This window comes from Chenopodium album, chromosome 2, assembly GCF_948465745.1.
Source record: "Chenopodium album chromosome 2, dcCheAlbu1.1, whole genome shotgun sequence".
NCBI classification, from domain to species: Eukaryota; Viridiplantae; Streptophyta; class Magnoliopsida; order Caryophyllales; family Amaranthaceae; genus Chenopodium; species Chenopodium album.
The window spans coordinates 66,514,702-66,532,737 of NC_137835.1; the positions used below are offsets into that span (position 1 = coordinate 66,514,702).

Below are 18,036 nucleotides of genomic sequence, written 5' to 3' on the forward strand. Positions count from 1 at the left end.
ATGGATAACCAACTAATCAATTTAAGTATCACCACAACAACTTGAAATGATACTCATCTCATACTTGATACCAATTTAACTTCCTAACATGGTATAAGTTGAGTTCGAGTTAAGAAGTTAGTTTATTACTCACTCACACAAGAGATTGAGTCAAGGAAGTTATTAGTGCATTTTATGCACCAAGGTAGTAACAGTGCAATTTTGTGCACAAAACTAGGCAAGAAACCTTAATTAAAATAATAGTAGCCGCTCACCAATTAATTCAAGAATAAATCGAAAGTATGTGTTGATGGTTGTTATATTTGCTCTTGATTGAATGGTTGAAGTCATCACAAGTTAAATTGATAAATAACGTAAAGTGTAAGAGGATACGCACCAAAACTAGGCAAGAAAATAACCTTAATTGAAAATAATAGTATGTGCTCACTAATTAATTCAAGAAAAAACCGAAAGTATGTGTTGATGGTTGTTATGTTTGTTCTTGATTGAATGGTTGAATTCATCACAAGTTAAATTGTTAAATCACGTAATTTGTAAGAGGATACGCACCAAAACTCATGGAACGTATATACCTTGAGTATGAACATATGGGGGGAGTTATAGGGTTTTATATCTAACCATAGCTTCTATAGGGGTACAGGACGATATACTTTCTTTTATTATTAATGCGCTGGAATTTCGTCACAAGGTGACATAGTAGGTGTCAATTGGGGCAGCTCCCTAATTGGAAGCTCCATGTTTAATGGGCTATTTTTAAAGAAGGAATAAATCCGTTTGATGCGTTCTCCAAAATTATTTATTAATAAATTAAAGTAGCGAGTCAAAGGTAAGTTGACTTGTGTTGTATGACGAGCATGTTTTTATTTATTTATTATTTATTGCTAGGATATTCATGTTAGTGTGATTATTCCTGTTGTTGCATATGTACTCAGCTTTTTATGATTCGTACTTTGTTGTTTGTTGTTTGTGTTTGGCTTTTCTTTGGATTGACCATACTAATACCCATTTTATATGGCGAGTAGTGAAGTTGAAATAAAGAGAAGTACAAATAGAACTAGCATAACAAGCATGATGGGATTGAGCGAAGAGAGTTATATGTTTCTTTGTTTATTATTTATTATATTGGATTATTTATGTAATCATTGACACTAACATTAATTATTGATTTGATATTTTATTTTGGTTTTAAAAACGATCTTTAGTGATTCCAAGGCATTTGTTTATTGTAAATTAGTTTGGGTTTGGTTTATTAAACTTTATTTAATTTGAGTTTAAAGCTAGTCTTCCGCTATGTGACTTGAAAATAGCCTTAGCTGTTATCACGGCGGTGGTAATATTTTGGAGATTTCTTAAAAATAGTTTAACCTAGAGTAAAAAGATTAATTTAAAAGGAGGAAATTTCCAAGGTATTACAAAGTGGTATTTGGAAGCTCTAGTTAGATTTTAATTACCACTAAAGCCAAAATTTTATTTTTAAGGTACCTATATTTTAAAAACTTGGACAAGTGCTTGTGGAAATGATTTTGAAAATATTTTAAGAGTACTTATTTTATTTTAACTTCGTTTATTTTAGCGAACATTTTTTTTTTAAAGACAAGGCTCAATTTATTTTAGTAAATAAGGACCAAAATATTTTTTTGGGGTTTTTCTATATAGTAACCCTGTTCATTTCACTTACATGTGGTGCCCCAAAATATATATTACTTTCCTCACTGTAACCCAAATATACATTTTGTTTCCATACGATAACCTTGTCGTTATGTCGCCGTTAAAATTCCGTTAGTTGACCATCTCTCCATTTATTAATATTTTTTTATCGATTTGCGCGTTGAAAAATGTTCTGTCTAAGATGGGGGCTAATTTAGCCATTAAGAGTGCAAATTGAGATCAAATTTGGCAAAAAACAAATTTAAATGCCTCATTTTGCTTATTAAGAAATGTCTCGATTTACGTGTTCACGTTTTAATACGCGAAATGAGGCATTTACGTTTTGTTTTTTTTTTTTTTTTGTGAAATCTAAGTTCAATTTGGATCCTTATGGATGAAAATAGCCCACAAAATCTTAAACCAAATATTTTTCAACACACAAATCGATAAAAAATATTAATAATTTGATAGTGGGCCCCACTAACGGAATTTTTAACGGTGGGATAACGGTAAGGTTAGCGTATGGAAACAAAATGTATCTTGGGTTACAGTGTAGAAAGTGATATATGTTGGGGCGCAACGTAGAAAAGGGAAATTAACGGAGTTACTATATAGAAAAACCATATATTTTTTTTAATTTAAAATGGTTTGATTTTTTTAAAGAGGGCCGAAGTGCTTTTTATTTTCGAAGGACTTTGATTTTTAGTTCTACCCTGTGTTTGCGAAAGTTAAAAATTCAATTTTAAAAAAAATTGTGTGTGAAAGTATGCGAAGAAATTAAGGTATGTATTTAAGCGTTAATCGCTTTTGAAAGCATGTGGTGAGATTGGGTAGGTGAAGAAAGGGCATATAGGCTATAATTTAATTTATTTCCAATCAGCGTACTTTTTTATGAGGTAGGTGTTCAAGCATGTTTTATGACTAAGTGTTTATTGATGAAAGCATGCAATATGTGATTTAAATTATGTGAGTTATTAAGATTGTATGATTGAACACTGAACTTAATTTTCTGCAAGAACTGTAATATGTTGTTTCGGTAAGGGTTTTCTATTGGTAGGCAAGCCCGTTCTCTTGCAAGATCCCTATAGCTAAACCTAGTTGGTTTATATGATGAGTGTTTTGAGGAATGTTGAAGATCATGGGAATTCAATTTTTATGTTAAGATTGTTTACTTCATTGTTCTTATTTGAGGTGTATTTTGAAAGATAATGAGATGTACACCATTATATATATAGTTGTGAGTATTGTGTTTTGGGATAGTTTGTTTTTGTGACACCTTGCCTAATTATTAAGAATAAGTGCTTGAGTTTTGGTCACTTGTGTATTGAGACACATAGGTGTGATGGTAATAAAAAGATCGATACTAATGGTTAAAGAGCCTGTAATTGGTATGAGTAATAATGAAAGTTATTACATGAACTAAGGGATACTTAAATCAAATCAATTGGAGTTTGACATGGTAAAATTAGTAACTTATAATTTCTTATGATTAAGATTGTTTATTTTGAGATAGAGAATTGTGAATATTATTTTTATGTGTTATTGGAGTCTTGAGAACTTAAGAATTTGTTGGGATATTGAGGACTTTTGTTCTGTTGAACCTAGAGAACTTTGCTATATGTTAAGTTGGAATTATCAGTATTGAATATTTAACCTTGAACTATGGGAATGATTATTTTATTTCAAAGGGGTCATTATATGTAGCAATGCTACCATTCTGGAGAAGTTGTAAATTTATTCACCTACTCTTTTAAAGTTGTGTAATAACCTAATTGTTTTCCAATTGCTACTCATTTCTTCCTTCTTTTTGAGTAGCAATTCATGGGGATATTTTTATTTTTGATTGTTTGTTTAATCATTTGAAATATAGTTGTTTATAAATCAAGATTTTATGCATTCGAAAAACTGAGAATGAGGACATAAATATTCTTGCCTCAAAGCTTAATAATTCGAATTAATTATTGATTATTTCTTTATTAAGTTTATTGGTTTGTGTTAGTACGTTGAGTAGAATAAGAGGAAGCTAAATGTTTTTACCAAACCTATATAGCAAACAATTTTATCATCAAGAAAGCAAGGTATGTAGTAAGGCGGGCTTGATAGCTAGCCAAAAATGCTATAACCACAAATAATTCCGTAGTGGGGGAAGTTAACAAGATAGTGTAGAGAGGTGAAAACCACCTATATACCAAAGGGAGATCGAATCCTAAAGTTTTCGAGGGTTGAGTTAAAGAGATACAGAAGTTGTTTAAAAGCAATTTGTATCTTGAGAATTTGAGAGTGTATGAAAGTTTGTATGGTAAGTAAATGTATAAGTTGATTTTATCATGTCAATAGGAACGAATAAGTTGTGAATACACCCAACCTTATTTGAGAGATGTTTGAGATAACAAACCCGAAATAAGTTCCACCAGTCTTGTATGTAGATAGAAGGAAAAGGCAATGAAGTTTATAGTGGAAATGAAAAGATTGCTTGCTTTGGGGTAGTACTCCAAGTTATTAAGATCTCTAGGTTTTCAAGGAATGATGTTTTTTAGAAGCTCAAGGGTATAAGTTGTAGTGTGGTGAACTATAAGTTTCAACAATAGTTGTTAAGACATAAAACCTTAGGGATTTTTGTTAATTTGCATGAAAGAGTAATCAATTCATGTATTTGTTGAAAGAAAGTGAAATTAAGGATAAAGATAAGGAATTAAAATGAGAAATAAGGTATATGAAAGGCTAACAAGATGAGTAAAGAAGCTTAAAGGGAATATTTTCAAAATGAGAAGAAGCATGAAGGTGGCTTGAATACCTTTTGATAGTTAAGGATTTCGAACTATGAAAAGTAAGTATACTTGAAAGTATTGAGATTATAGAATTATGGATATGAAAATGCCATAAAGAGTGGAATGACAAGATTTATGAAGTTGATTGGGAAATCTTGATATAATTTGAGTATGAATCGTTAATGAGGTAATTAAGTTGATATTAATTATTAGTAACAAGAGACATCTTCAAGGAATACTATTGGAAAGGTGAAGAGATGATTGAGGAAAATGTGAGGAAAGGATAACGAGGTTGATTGAAGTTTGGAGGTAGTATAAGGATATCATTTTGTATGAAGAAAGGATTAATGTTGTATTGCTTAAAGAGGGTTAGAAGATTAAGATTGCAAGGTAATGAGAATGAGGATACATCGCTTTGGGTAGCGCATGCATTTGTTAAGAAGGAAAGATAATGGTGTACAATAATATGGTGCCTAAGATAGTTAATTAAGGTGACAAGGAAGAGTAACTATATTTTGATTTGGAGTGATGATTTATTTGATCAAATTATAGGGAGCAACAATATTTTATGAGTCAGACTTGAGGTTAGGAACTACTTGGAAAGAATATTAAAAACAGAACATTTTGAAATTGGCGTTTATGACAAGATTTGGACGGCTTGAGTTTTAATCTTTTTGGATTAACGAAGCACCTATAATTTTGATTGAATTTAAGAATCAAGTGTTTACATTGAAGATATTTTAGTAAATTCTAAATATGGAAAGGAAAGGACGATGTGAGCACCTATGATAAAGTTGTTAATGTTGAGAGAGAAGCGGATGCACGCAAGGTATTACTATGAGTGAGTTATGATTAAAGTAAAGACCATTTTGGGACACCTTATGGAAAAGTATAGAAGAGATTGCTAGTATAACAAAGATAAAGGTTGAGAATTATGAACTATATTATAAGGATATCAATGTTTGAGGTTTTTAAATTGGACAAGGTGGTGTAGAAGGTTTGTGACAGATTTTCAGGGATTATTAACAATTGAATGCCTTCGAGAAATGTAATTCGAAGTTCGTGGAGATTAATAAGTGTGGGAAAATAAATTTGTATAGATGATTGTTTGAGTAAAGTGTAAAATTTGTGGTAGACTCTCACACATAAGAATTTGAATGTGTAACAAAGAAATGATTGGAGTTGATAAAGGACTATTGGCAAGACATTCAATATCGTTGAAAGGGAGGTAATGTGGTGGATTGATACATTAGTAATATTCGACAAAGTAAATGGAAAATAAGGAAATTAACCTCCTCAAAAGTGTTGGAAAAGAAAATTAAAGAAAATGTTAGGGCAACAAGACTATGAGACCAACAATATTCGAGGAGATGAAGGAAAATCAAATAATAGAGAATGTGAATTTGGATTGAATTCGTGAAATTATTATTTGTTTTAATATTCATAGAGATAAAAGTTTGAATATATGTTGTAAGAGTAAGAGATTGAAAGGAAAACTAATGGAAGAAGAGGTGCAATACACCCTATCCAGGGAAGGACAAGTTGCAAAAGGATTTGATAAAGGTGTAGTGATGGTTTAGAATGATTAATATCACTTGGATTGTGGTGGATAGATTGTCTAAGTCTGCGATGTTTAAAAGCCAATGATAGAGACTTGGAGGATGGAGCAACTTGCAAAGGATTACATCAAATAAATTGTGAGATTACATGGAGTTCATATATAAGAATATCATGTCAGGTAGAGATTATTCCAAGTTTCTTACAAGATCTTGAAAGGTATATAGGAGAACTTTGGTATTACGTTGAGGACGATTACAACATCCACCAAGTGGTAAATGGACAAACAAAAAAGAACATTTGACATTGGAGGTCATGCAGAGAGCATGTGTATTCAATTTCGAAAAGGATCTAAAGATAACTTGGAGTGAAACAAACACAAAGTTATCGTACAAGCCACCATTGGCACGCATGAGAACATTTTGAGGTTTTGTTAGAAAGAAGCATGAAAGTTCACTATGTTTGAGGAATGTAAGTGATATAAACGTTTTAGTACTTTAAATAATGACTAAGATATAGAGAAGTGAAGTATCAAAGAACGGATTTGAATGGTGCAATTTAAATAAAGGATAAATGTTATTGAAAGTGTATCCTATGAAAATAAGGATGAATTTTTGTAAGAAAGAAAAAAATATGCCATAGTATATGGACACTACAAGAAATAAGCTATTTTGCGACAGCCAAAATCTGTCGCAAAAATCGCAAAAACCGTTGCAAAACATTGTTGCGACAGTCAACTGTCGTAATTAGTTTGTCGTAATATCAATTGTCGCAAAATTTCATTTTTACGACAGTTTGGCTGTCGCAAACTTTTTTTTACGACGGTTTTTAAAATTTCAACGACAGTTTAACTTTTTGTTGTTGTTCTTAATCTGCGACAGCTTAAAACCGTCTCAAAACTACGACAGCCATGAAAACTGTCGCAAAAACTCACTTTAACGACGTCTAGCCGTCGCAATAAGCCGTCGCAAAAAATAAAAAAAAACAAAAAAAAAAAAAACGAAACCCTCGGCAACCCAGCCACAACACTCCTCGTTTAACCAATACCTACCACCAACCGCCACTGAAAACCACCAAATTAACCCATAAAAGACATTAAAACCCACAAACAACCCTAGATCTGAAAGGAAACCAAAAGAATACAAAATCCAACAACTCCAAAAACCACAAATTAACAAGATCAAACAAATAAAAAAAATCAAACGAATAAACGAAAAAAAAAAATTAAATGGCAAATAAACAAAAACAACAATAATAAAAACAAAAAATACAAAATATTTAACATACCTTCGAAAGTTCACAAAAAATTGAACAAAAAATGAAAGAAAAAACATAAATTATCTTAACAGTACAAATTTGAACAAAAAGGCCACAATAAATCAAAAGAAAATAAACAAAGCATAACAAAATCAAACGAAAACAACAGGAAAATAAACGGGAAAAAAAAATCAAACGGACAAACAACACAAAATAATGAATTTAGACCAAAAATATTAGAATATAAACAAAAACCACAATAACAAAAACGAAAAAAACAAAAAATTTAACATACCTTCGAAAATTTCCTTTTCTTTGGGTGTTGATTGTCAAATTCGACCATAAAAACTCCAGATCTGGAATTTTTATGGTCGAATTTGACAAAAAAAAACCTCAATGTCACGAAATATAACCTCAAACACACGAATTTCCCTTCGCCACCTTCTCCATTGTTTTTAACGCAAGAAAGAGCGGAAAGGAGGATGAGAAACTGAGGAAAAGAGGATGAGAACGGAGAGAATATAAGAAAGAGAGGAGGAGAAGAAGGGAAAATATCAGAGAAAAAGAGAATCTGGAAGAGGAGAGAGGATAGAGAAGATGAATTGAGAAAGAGAAAGGAGAAATGAAAACGGCAGAACGTCTTAGGGTTTGGTGTGGGCTTAGCTTGTTGGGTATTTAAATACCCATTTTTTTTTAAAAAAAAAAAAAAAAAAAAAAAAAAAAAAAAAAAAAAAAAAACAATTCTACGAACCTTAAACTAGCGAAAAGGATTGTTGGTGGCCAGTGTGGTTAAGACGAAGATTGGGAAAAGGAGGTGGTGGTGGCGACCTTTCCTTTTCGTCATAAAAGTGGTTTTGATGGTGAAGGGGGGGGGGGGGGGGGGGCTATGGTGGGTGGGGGTGATGGTGGGTTGTTGCACCGCTGAAAGAATTGGTTTCAGTGGTGTTGGGGGGGGAGGGGGTCTACAGTGGGCTAATGGTTGGGTTAGGGTTTATGGGTTTTTCTTATTTTTAATTTTTCTTTTTATTTTAATTTATCTTTTTTTAGAACCAATGTCCTATGACCACGTGTCCATCGTGGGTCACTTTAATGGATTTCATCCAAAAAACTGTTAAATGGTGGTAAAATCCAATATATTTTTTTTCTCTGTGGTGTTATAATAAAATTTTAAAATTTTGTGGTGTTATTATAATCCAATTTTTGTGAAATTTAGGTTGTTATTTTCTAATTTTTCTTTTAATTAATTTTAAAATATATTTTAAAGGCTCAATTATTTTAATTAATTATTTAAAGGGCAAAAGTATTTTAGTTATAAAGTTTTATAAAAGTAAAATATATTTTTAGACTAAACGTTTATTAATTATTTTGGCTTGTTTAAATATTTGTATGTAAGCAATCCTTACATTCTCCTATTGGACCTAGCTTATGCTATTTAACAAAGCCCAATTCTTTTTTTTTTTGAACGGAAGCCCAATTCATTTATTTGAACCTTTGTGGGTTAAATATTCTATAACTAAAACCCACTTATAAGGGGCTATGGAGAAATTGAGTCAGAAAAAAATCATTGAAAATGGGTTCTTATTAAGTATCCCTTATTCAATGCAATAATCTGGCAAAAAGTAGCTTCTTACAACATTAGGCGTTTTATAATTTATAAGGTAGTTTCTTCCAACATCTAGTATTTATAAGGTAGTTTCTTACAACATTTTTTTTAATAAGGTTGTTTTTTACAAAAACTAAAATGTATAAGACAATATAGATGGACAAAGTGTTGAGAAAAAAGAGAAAGTATTATGAAATAAAATTTTTATTATTGGACAAGATATTACGATAAATTAAAACCCAATGCATCAGTATATTGCCCAAGATATTTGCTAGTTTCTTTCTCCTTGTTGGCATATGCATGAGAAGAGGAGGAATATATACATAGTGGCAAAGAGGTTAACGAGAGGTAACAATGCAACAATTGATTATTAAATTCATCAACCAGCCAACTTTACAACCATATTACAAGCAAAGAAAATAGTTGGCACATTAAAAAAAAAAATATAATTTTCAATCGCAGTAAATAGAGAGAATAAAATTCAGTCTAACAGCAACGATTATCTGGAATGCAAAGATGTCCAGTCATGTGAAAGCTTTCAGCTCCGCCTTTGTGCATATATGGGCATTCTGGTTTGTACTTCTTGGCATCATCGTTACCGGCTAATCGGACGTTCCATTTTGCAAGCAAGTCCTTAGTCGAAGCCATGGGCCAAGTTGCAGTAGCGTTTTCATATCTACTATGGGTAACACGTATGAATTTTTTCAAATTCTCATTCTTTTGTATGTCACTAGGATCAATATCAACGATAAATATATCACCGTAGGGTCTCACGGAGTGAAGGAATATAGGCATCGACACCGGATCACAGGACACTGCAGCAAGATCAGCAGTCACAACGAGACTCTTGCCATCGGGGCTGAAAAATGGATGGTTCACATGTCCCGGAAATAATCCACCCAAATATATATTTCCACTGTCTATCACTTTGATGACCACATTTTTATCATTAGCCTTAACCATGTACACACCAAAGTACCCTGGATCAGGAAGGTCTTCAAGTTGTTTGGCCTTGGGATTCGAACGATTCGATGAGAATACTATCCAATCTTGTGTAGGAGACCATTGGCAATGTGTGTCTGTCCAATCCCCTTCTGTTAGTCTTGTTACCATGGCTCCGTCAAACTCTCCTAGTTGAGCATTTTCCATAATGTATAAATTCTTGGATCCATCCTTTGTAGATCGATATACTAATCTCGTCCCTGAATTGAAAGTTATAAGTTAGTTAAACCTCTATGTATGTTTCATTATACTATCTCCGTTTCTAAAAGTAAAATTATGAAGACTCAGTGACTCACCGTCTCCATTGGTAGATGGGAAAGCACTATTGTATAACCTTTGTGTTAGAAATTTGAACTCTCTTTTATTTTCGGAAACGTTGATAATCGCCAAAATCTGAACTGTTTCTTTTTGGTTGAATGAAGGTCCAACACACACATATAGTATATCCTTTCCACGGTTCCACACCGGAGAAAATATGCTGTTCGAATCGTTTCTCTACACCATTGATCACACAATTCATAAGACTACAAGTTTAAAAAAATGAAAAAAAAAAAAAAAAAAAAAAAAATCTCTTCTCTAAATGTTGTTCCTATTTTGCTTGATTGTTGTTTCATAGGAAAAGGAAACGAACAATTTTTAGAGACGGATTGAATAATAATCAAAGAATGTACCTTGTAAACCATATGTAATCCGCGGCTATCGGCAACCCACACAGCCTTAAACTCGTTGTCAACAAATGCAAGCTTCTTGCCACATTCTGAAATTGATGGAAATACACCCGACACCCTGAATACTCCTATTTCCGGATCCGGAGATTGTAGCTTGTAGAAATCTTTCTCAACAACGCTATACTGTCAAATTAATTTCAACATAAATAATATTATTAGATGTAGGATTCATATTTATTACTTGAATTATGAGGTTGTCCTCATTGATATCCTATATTAACATTGTTTGTTAATATAGTGACATTCTTGTAAATAATAGCACTTCTCTTTCCCATGGCCACTCTATTTTGTCTCTCCTCCCCTCCCATAGTCTTGCCAACCATCCGACCACCATCGCGAGTCTAAAATGGTTGGCCGGCCAAATAAAAGACATCCTAATAGGACATATATAAATTGGGGTTATACTAACCTCGCTCTTAGAGAAGGGGTGGTTCTTGCGAAGGTGCGACAACCGTCTAGTGGTACTAATGGTTGTGCAGTGGTCGATTAGTGGTCGTACGGTGGTTGAAATGGTCGTGCTAGTAGTTGTGTGATGGTCGGATGATAGTGTTAGAGGTGGTGCGGCAGTAGAAGATGGTGCCAATGGGTGGTTTAGTGGTGATAGAGGAGAGAGGGGGTATTTGTTTAAGAATATATAGGATATCAACTTGTACATCTCTTGAATTATTATATAAATTTGGGCAAAATTATATACTTCCTCAGTTTTCTTTTTCTTCTTTTTTTTTTTTGGCTACTCCATTAAACTTTTTCAATCTCCAACATTGTTTCAAACAACATATATGTCTTTATTTCTATACACCCACAAATATATATATAAAAACTTATTCAAATAAAAAAAAAATTGAGACGATACAAAATATCTAAATCATGATTATCTTATCCCTTATCTATAGTATTGTATAAACAAAAAGAGCATTTTGGTTAATAAATTTGTCTTTTTCCAAAATGTCCTTCTCAATTTGCTAAAATTCCTATTCACTTTTTTAAAAATGTTTATAAATGCTATTAGGAAAAAAAAAATTAAAAAAAAAAAAAAAAAAAAAAAAAAACCACAAACCAAAATTATTAATATAAATATCGGTGTATAAACTAAGTTTCAAAGCTTCTATACTAAAACCAATTAGCAATAATAAGAATAACTCCTCTACCTTATAAAGTGGAATTACCTCTTCTCTTTCTTCAATGTGGGACACTCACAAGTGGGGTACAATGGGTTTCAACAAAGTTTGACTCAAATGTTAGCAATGAAGCAATATAAAATTGGAATACAGCGTATTTCAATAAAAAGTTCGTAGTTGGAACTTACCGCGTTAAGTTTGTCACTATGGCAACGATGATAACCAATACGCCTTACTCCATTGATTGCATCACCAACAACAAAGGGATTGAAATGATCTGCCATAGGTCTAGTTTTCTTAGTGATTTCTATGACTTTCTCTTTCGGTTGGCTCATATCAAAGACCTCAATGTGCCGGTATTGATCTACTTCACGTTCATCCTGATCGTCGAATGTGAAACTTCGACGAACAGTAGCAACTACCACTTTGTTCTCATCAATAGCTGCTGGAGTCATAGCACTGATCTCCACCGGGGTCACACGAGTCACGGACTTCGGACCCACGCGAAGGTCAACTCGAAACACCCCCCAACGTTTTTGTATTTTAACCTTCTCGATGTTACGATGAAAATAGAGGACGTTGTCACTACCCCAAGTAGGCCAGCCACCATCGACCACAACCAACTCACGATTTAATGGCCGATTTACATTCATAACAAAAACGCTAGTCTTGAGATCCTCAATCTCACCATCCCAACCAGCCTTTCTTTGGAGAGATGCCACAGCTATTCTCTTGCCGTCGGGTGACACTGAGGGGCTTAAATCTGCTTGTCCTATACATGGAAATTTGACTTTTAAGCTCACTAATGCACACTTACTACTTCATTTTATTATATGAATACAAAATAAATTGATATACTTCCTCCGATTATTGCACCATAGAGGTTGGGTACAAATATTTTGGTAGTGGAAAAAAGTAAGAGAGAGAAAGGTAAAAATACAAAATTGTCCATGTGACATATTGATAAACTAAAAAGTAAGTGTGAAAAAACAAGGTTATGTTGGGTATTTGTAGTGTGAACACGAATAATTTTTTTTCCTAAAGAGGAAATGGTGCAATATTTGTGAAACTCCCTAAAAAGGCAAGTGATGCAATAATAAAAGAACGGAGGAAGTATATGATATAAAAAACGAAGAAGCTCCAATTAATCTCTGGGATAAACAATATTTGTTTATCACATTCACATGATATTTTGGTAAATAAATCAACAACTTTATCCAGTCATCATCACTGTAGGCCCCATTTTTATTGAAAAAGTTGTTGAGTTAATTTACAAAATTGTCATGTAATAAACAATTTTTGTGTATCTTAGAGACTAATTTGTATTTACCCATAAAAAACTATGGAAGTAACATTTGAATTTGATGTATAATTTTCTGTTACTTATCAAAATTCATCACTTGTTTTTTAATTATTACTAGGGAGTATTATTTCTCTCCTTTCACAACCTCAATTGGAGAAATTACAAGTTTTGTTTACAATTTGCCATTGGATAGGTAGAACAATATTTTTTTAGCATGTAATAAACAAACTTTTGCTCCACTATTTCTTTTCTACAGTAATTAATCTTCCAACACATTCCACTTACATATTTCGTATTATTTTACATCATTCAACTCACCACCCTAAAACTAATAATAAACGAATATTAAAATTGTTGAAATTATTAAACGAAAAAAAATAATAATAATACCTTTAAGGGTTAGGCGTTCAGTTTTCCCGTCCTTGAGATTAGTTTTGTAAACCGCAGTCCAAGGTTGATGAGGCTCAGGAGCAGGCTCCATAGTAGAGACATAGATAAGATAATCCCCAGCAATGCAACCACTATCTTCCATGCGAACACCCTTGAATGTGTCATAAACTTGAGCAAAATTAAACACTTGTGTTTTGGACGGTTGGTCTTGGAATAACAGAGCTATATGAAGTGTCTCGAGGTTTTGAGTTCGTTCAGACACAAATATCATTGCTGATAGACGGCCCGAATCGACATCATCCGCTGTGCCTTGGCCGCGCAGTAGTGGTCGTTGAAGGATAAGCTTGAGAGCTGAAGCTGGAATTATTTGTCCGTTGTAGTTATAGGAGTTCCCATCCGTCATGAGTGCCTCATCTCGGTTCGACATTGGTGGATATTTTGCTGAGTATATATCTAACGGAACGGGTGGTCGATACGTTGCAAAGAATGCAATGCTACCTCTCTTTTCTTCTTTCTTCTCTTGCGTGTTTTCTTCAATCTTCTCTTCCATCTTGTAATTTACAAAGTGTTATGTTGAGTAAGTAAATTTTCTAATAAATTAAAGGGGACTTAGCTAACTTCTATTCATGAATTAGATATTGGAGTCTTTAAAGAGTGTTCATGGACACAATTATATTACGCTAATTATGATCAATTCCACATTTAAAATATTAATACAATTAAAAAAAAAAAAAATACTAGCATACATATTAATTAATAAACATTAATTAAGTTTTTCACCAAATAAATAAGATATATTAATTACATCTTCCCTTGTTCCTAGTTTCAAACCTTACTTTTGTTTTAACTATTTTTAATACTGTACTGTATTTGTATTAGTATATACGGAGTATTAAAAAATTAAAAAAAAAAAAATTAGCTTTCACATGGTGATATACAATAAATATAAGAAAAACATTAGTCAGAGAATTTAGAATAGCGAAGAGAAATCAATGTATTTAATTAGCTAACAAGCTCACCTTTTGTATTTAGAATGATATGAAGTTAGCTCACACTGGAGAGGAAAAAGCCTGAAAGGGTGTTGACCTTTTTAACTGGATCGGAGGAAATTTAGTGTCTTACATGCTGTAGGTGTTTACTGACCAGTATTTATAGAAACAACTTGGAATTTTTCTTCTACATTAATCATTCAAATTAATTTCAATTGTAAAGTTTATTAATTTAGGTTTAAAGCTATCTATCTATCCAATAATTATTATTATAATATATAAAGTTGAACTTTTAGTCAGGTCATGAGACAGCTACAGTTGACATTCCAACTTTTCGTAAAATGCCGCGCGCCAGGTCGGATAGATTTAGATAGACTACATAAGATAAAAAATAATAATAATAATAATAATAATAAATAAATAAAGTTAGTTTATAATTCTATTTTCAATCAAATAGAATTTTATTTTGAAATTGTACTGTTATTTTAGATTTTCATTTTCCATAAAATACAAAATACTACCTCTGGTTCAATTTACTCGCAACAAAGGAATATTTAATGTCTCACAAATAATACCCCTTTGTTGCGAGTAAATTGAACCGGAGGTAGTAATAAACTTTTATCTAGGCCATGAGACAAGACATTTTAACTTTTCGCCAATTGTCGCACCACGTTTAATAAATTTAGATAGACTTTGGGCGTGTTCGGCGTTAGTTTTTGAGTAGCTTTTAGTGGTTTGACTTGGTCAAACCACTACTCAACAAAAAATGTGAGTGTTTGGCAAAGTAGTGGTTAGGATAGCTTTTAGTTGTGGAGGTAGCTTTTGTAAAAAGTTAGAAATATTAGCTTTTGAAATTAGAGGTAGCTTTTCAAGTAGCTGTTGAAAATTTAATCTATAGTTTTAAAAATAAAATATTGATTTTTATATGTAACAGCTAGTCAACCACTACTTTACCAAACACTCATATCTAAATTATTTATCTTCACAGCTAACAGCTTGTTGACAGCTAACAGCTACCTCCACAGCTACAGCTACCTTCACAGCTATATTTTGCCGAACACGCCCTTTGAGCGTGTTCGGCGCTAGCTTTTAGACAGCTTTTAGTGGTTTGACTTGGTCAAACCACTACTTAACAAAAAATGTGAGTATTTGGCAAAGTAGTGGTTATGATAGCTTTTAGTGTTGGAGGTAGCTTTTATGAAAAGTTTGAAAGGTTAGCTTTTAAAAGTAGAGGTAGCTTTTAAGGTAGTTGTTGAAAATTTAATTTATAGTAATAAGTATAAAATATTGATTTTTATATGTAACAACTAGACGACCGCTACTTTACTGAACACTCATACCTAAATTATCTATCTTCACATCAGCTACAGCTTGTTGACAGCTAAAAGCTACCTACACGGCTGACAGCTATCTTCACAGCTAATAGCTACCTTCACAGCTATATTTTGCCGAACACGCCCTTTGTAGGATAAAAAGTTAGTCTAGAATTCTATATTCAACGAAATTTGAATAGAATTTTAAGATAAAATTTTTAGTTTAAAGTTTTATTTCGATAAAATACCAATATTTCATATGTACAAATTTAATTATATTATTTTTTCAAATTAATACTAGATTATTACTATAATTATCATATAAATTTATTTTTTATATCATTCAGATCAGGTCACTTCAACCCAAAGTTTTGGGTTCGGGTCAACCCAACAGGCTTAAAATAAATTTTGTATTTAATTAATTTTTTTGCTAATTTTATAGAAATTTCTAATATTGCTTACTTTGCATTTTTTTTTTATGTATTTAATCGAAGCTTTTCACCAATATTATTGTTAGTCACTACATGCCTACTACATAGTTTAAATCATTAAAGAAGCACATCATATAATTCCTTACTAATTTTATATCAATGTTATATTTTAAAATTTGACATATAAATTAAAATTTCATCTTAAAACTAAATTAATAACTCGGCAATCGCACGGAGCACAAAAACTAGTTTACCTATAAACCCTTACTAAAATCAAATATTGACATGACACTTGTCACTACGTTGTGGTAAAACTTTTTTTCCTTTAATTTGTCTTATTTTTTTCCATATTTTTTCCATTTTTTTAATTACAAGTAAATCAAATAATTTTGTCTTACCATTTAAACAACCAATAAAATCTTATTTAAAAGGAAAATTAATTAATTTTAGGTTATTTTAGATTTTAACACCTCACAAAAACGCGAAAATTGATTTTAACACCCCCATAAAAAAAAATGAATTTTAACACCAGATAAAATTCCAAAAAATTGGTATTACCACCACTTAACGGTTTCCATCCGAAAATTCCGTTAAGTGTGGCCCACAATTAGGGGTGAAAGTGAATCGGTGTAAAACCGAACCGAACCAAAAAACCGAACCGATCGAATAAGGAATGTGGTTCCGTTTTTTGGGAGGGTGGTTCGGTTTCGGTGTCAAAAATAAAAAAATTTCGGTTTTTGGTTCGGTTTCGGTTCGGGAAATTGAAAAACCGAACCAAATCGAATTATAAGCCCAATCCTACAAAACCCCTGCCTGGCCCAAAAATAAATACCCTAGGTATATAATGAAAAATAAAAAAACCCTAATTCCTCTAATCCTCTCAGCCTTTCTCCACTCTTTCGTCCCCTCTCCTGTCTGACTGTCTCCTCTGAATCTCCGACCACCGTCCAGTACACCAGGGCACCAGGCGACCACCGTCAACGGTCCACCTGCTTCTCTCTCTCATGTCTTCTCCTACTAATTAAGGTATGCACTATGAAATTTGCGATTTTAATTTGCTCTACTACTTGCTCTGCTAAAGTGCTAATCGTTGCTCTACTTACTTGCTTTCTCCTGTCTTCTCCTACTAAATACTAATCGTTGCTACTTGCTTAAATCGTTGCTACTGCATGTTCAATTGTGAATTGCGATTTTAATTTGCGATTTTTACTTGCGATTTTACTTGCTTAAATCATTGCTACTGCGATTTTAATTTGTGAATTGCGATTTTAGTTTGTGCTAATTTGTGGGAATTTTAGTTTGTACTAATTTGTGGGAATTAATTTGTGGGAATTTTAGTTTGCTTAATTTCTCTGCTACTGCATGTTCAATTTGTGGGAATTTTAGTTTGCTTAAAAATCGATTTGGTTCGGTTTTTTATTCTGAAACCGAAATAAATATGGTTCGATTTCTAAAGTAAAGTGGTGCGGTGTGGTTTCTAAAATCAAGAAACCAAATTAAGGTGGTTCGGTTTCGGTTTGGGCTAAAAACCAAACCGAACACCGAACTTTCACCCCTACCCACAATAACACGTGTCAACATTTTATTTGTTACAAAAAAAGAGAAATTAAAAAAAGAAAAAAAAAATAAAAACCAAATCTACCCAGCCACCACCACAGCACCACCCCCGCGCCACCGCCGCCTTCCCCCCAACTCACCACAGCCCTCCCCGAAACCACCACTCGATTCGCACCACCACGCCCAACCCACCTGAACCCTCCCCCTCCCTTTCCCGCAACCGTAACGCCCCCAAAACCACCAAACCCAAAACCCTCGTCCCCTCTAAACGGCCACGAATCCGGCTTTAAAAGGCCGAAATCGGCCGGTTTTGGGGATTAGTGGCCTTAACCGGCCGATTTCGGCCTTTTAAGGCTGGATTCGTGGTCGTTTA

General features: G+C 32.9%; 1 protein-coding gene across 1 annotated transcript; it reads right to left on the minus strand.

Annotated features, from left to right (window-relative positions):
- Positions 1 to 9,170: 9,170 nt before the first annotated feature.
- LOC145599714 (uncharacterized) lies at positions 9,171 to 14,545 on the minus strand. The gene is made up of 6 exons (XM_081655901.1): positions 14,393 to 14,545; positions 13,374 to 13,923; positions 11,869 to 12,452; positions 10,506 to 10,685; positions 10,131 to 10,329; positions 9,171 to 10,034 (listed from the first exon to the last, which is right to left on the minus strand). Exons 2-6 carry the CDS (start codon positions 13,921 to 13,923, stop codon positions 9,319 to 9,321), a joined length of 2,229 nt encoding a protein of 742 aa, XP_081512027.1. The 5' UTR covers positions 14,393 to 14,545; the 3' UTR covers positions 9,171 to 9,318.
- Between the last annotated feature and the right edge of the window lie 3,491 nt (positions 14,546 to 18,036).

Excerpts from the sequence above, each read along its gene's own strand:
- LOC145599714 (XM_081655901.1), bottom strand. The coding sequence starts at position 13,923 with ATGGAAGAGAAGATTGAAGAAAACACGCAAGAGAAGAAAGAAGAAAAG. Across the intron at positions 12,453-13,373 it reads TGAACGCCTAACCCTTAAAG|GACAAGCAGATTTAAGCCCC; the intron begins GTATTATTATTA and ends TTCCATGTATAG. Across the intron at positions 10,686-11,868 it reads ATAGTGACAAACTTAACGCG|TATAGCGTTGTTGAGAAAGA; the intron begins GTAAGTTCCAAC and ends TTAATTTGACAG.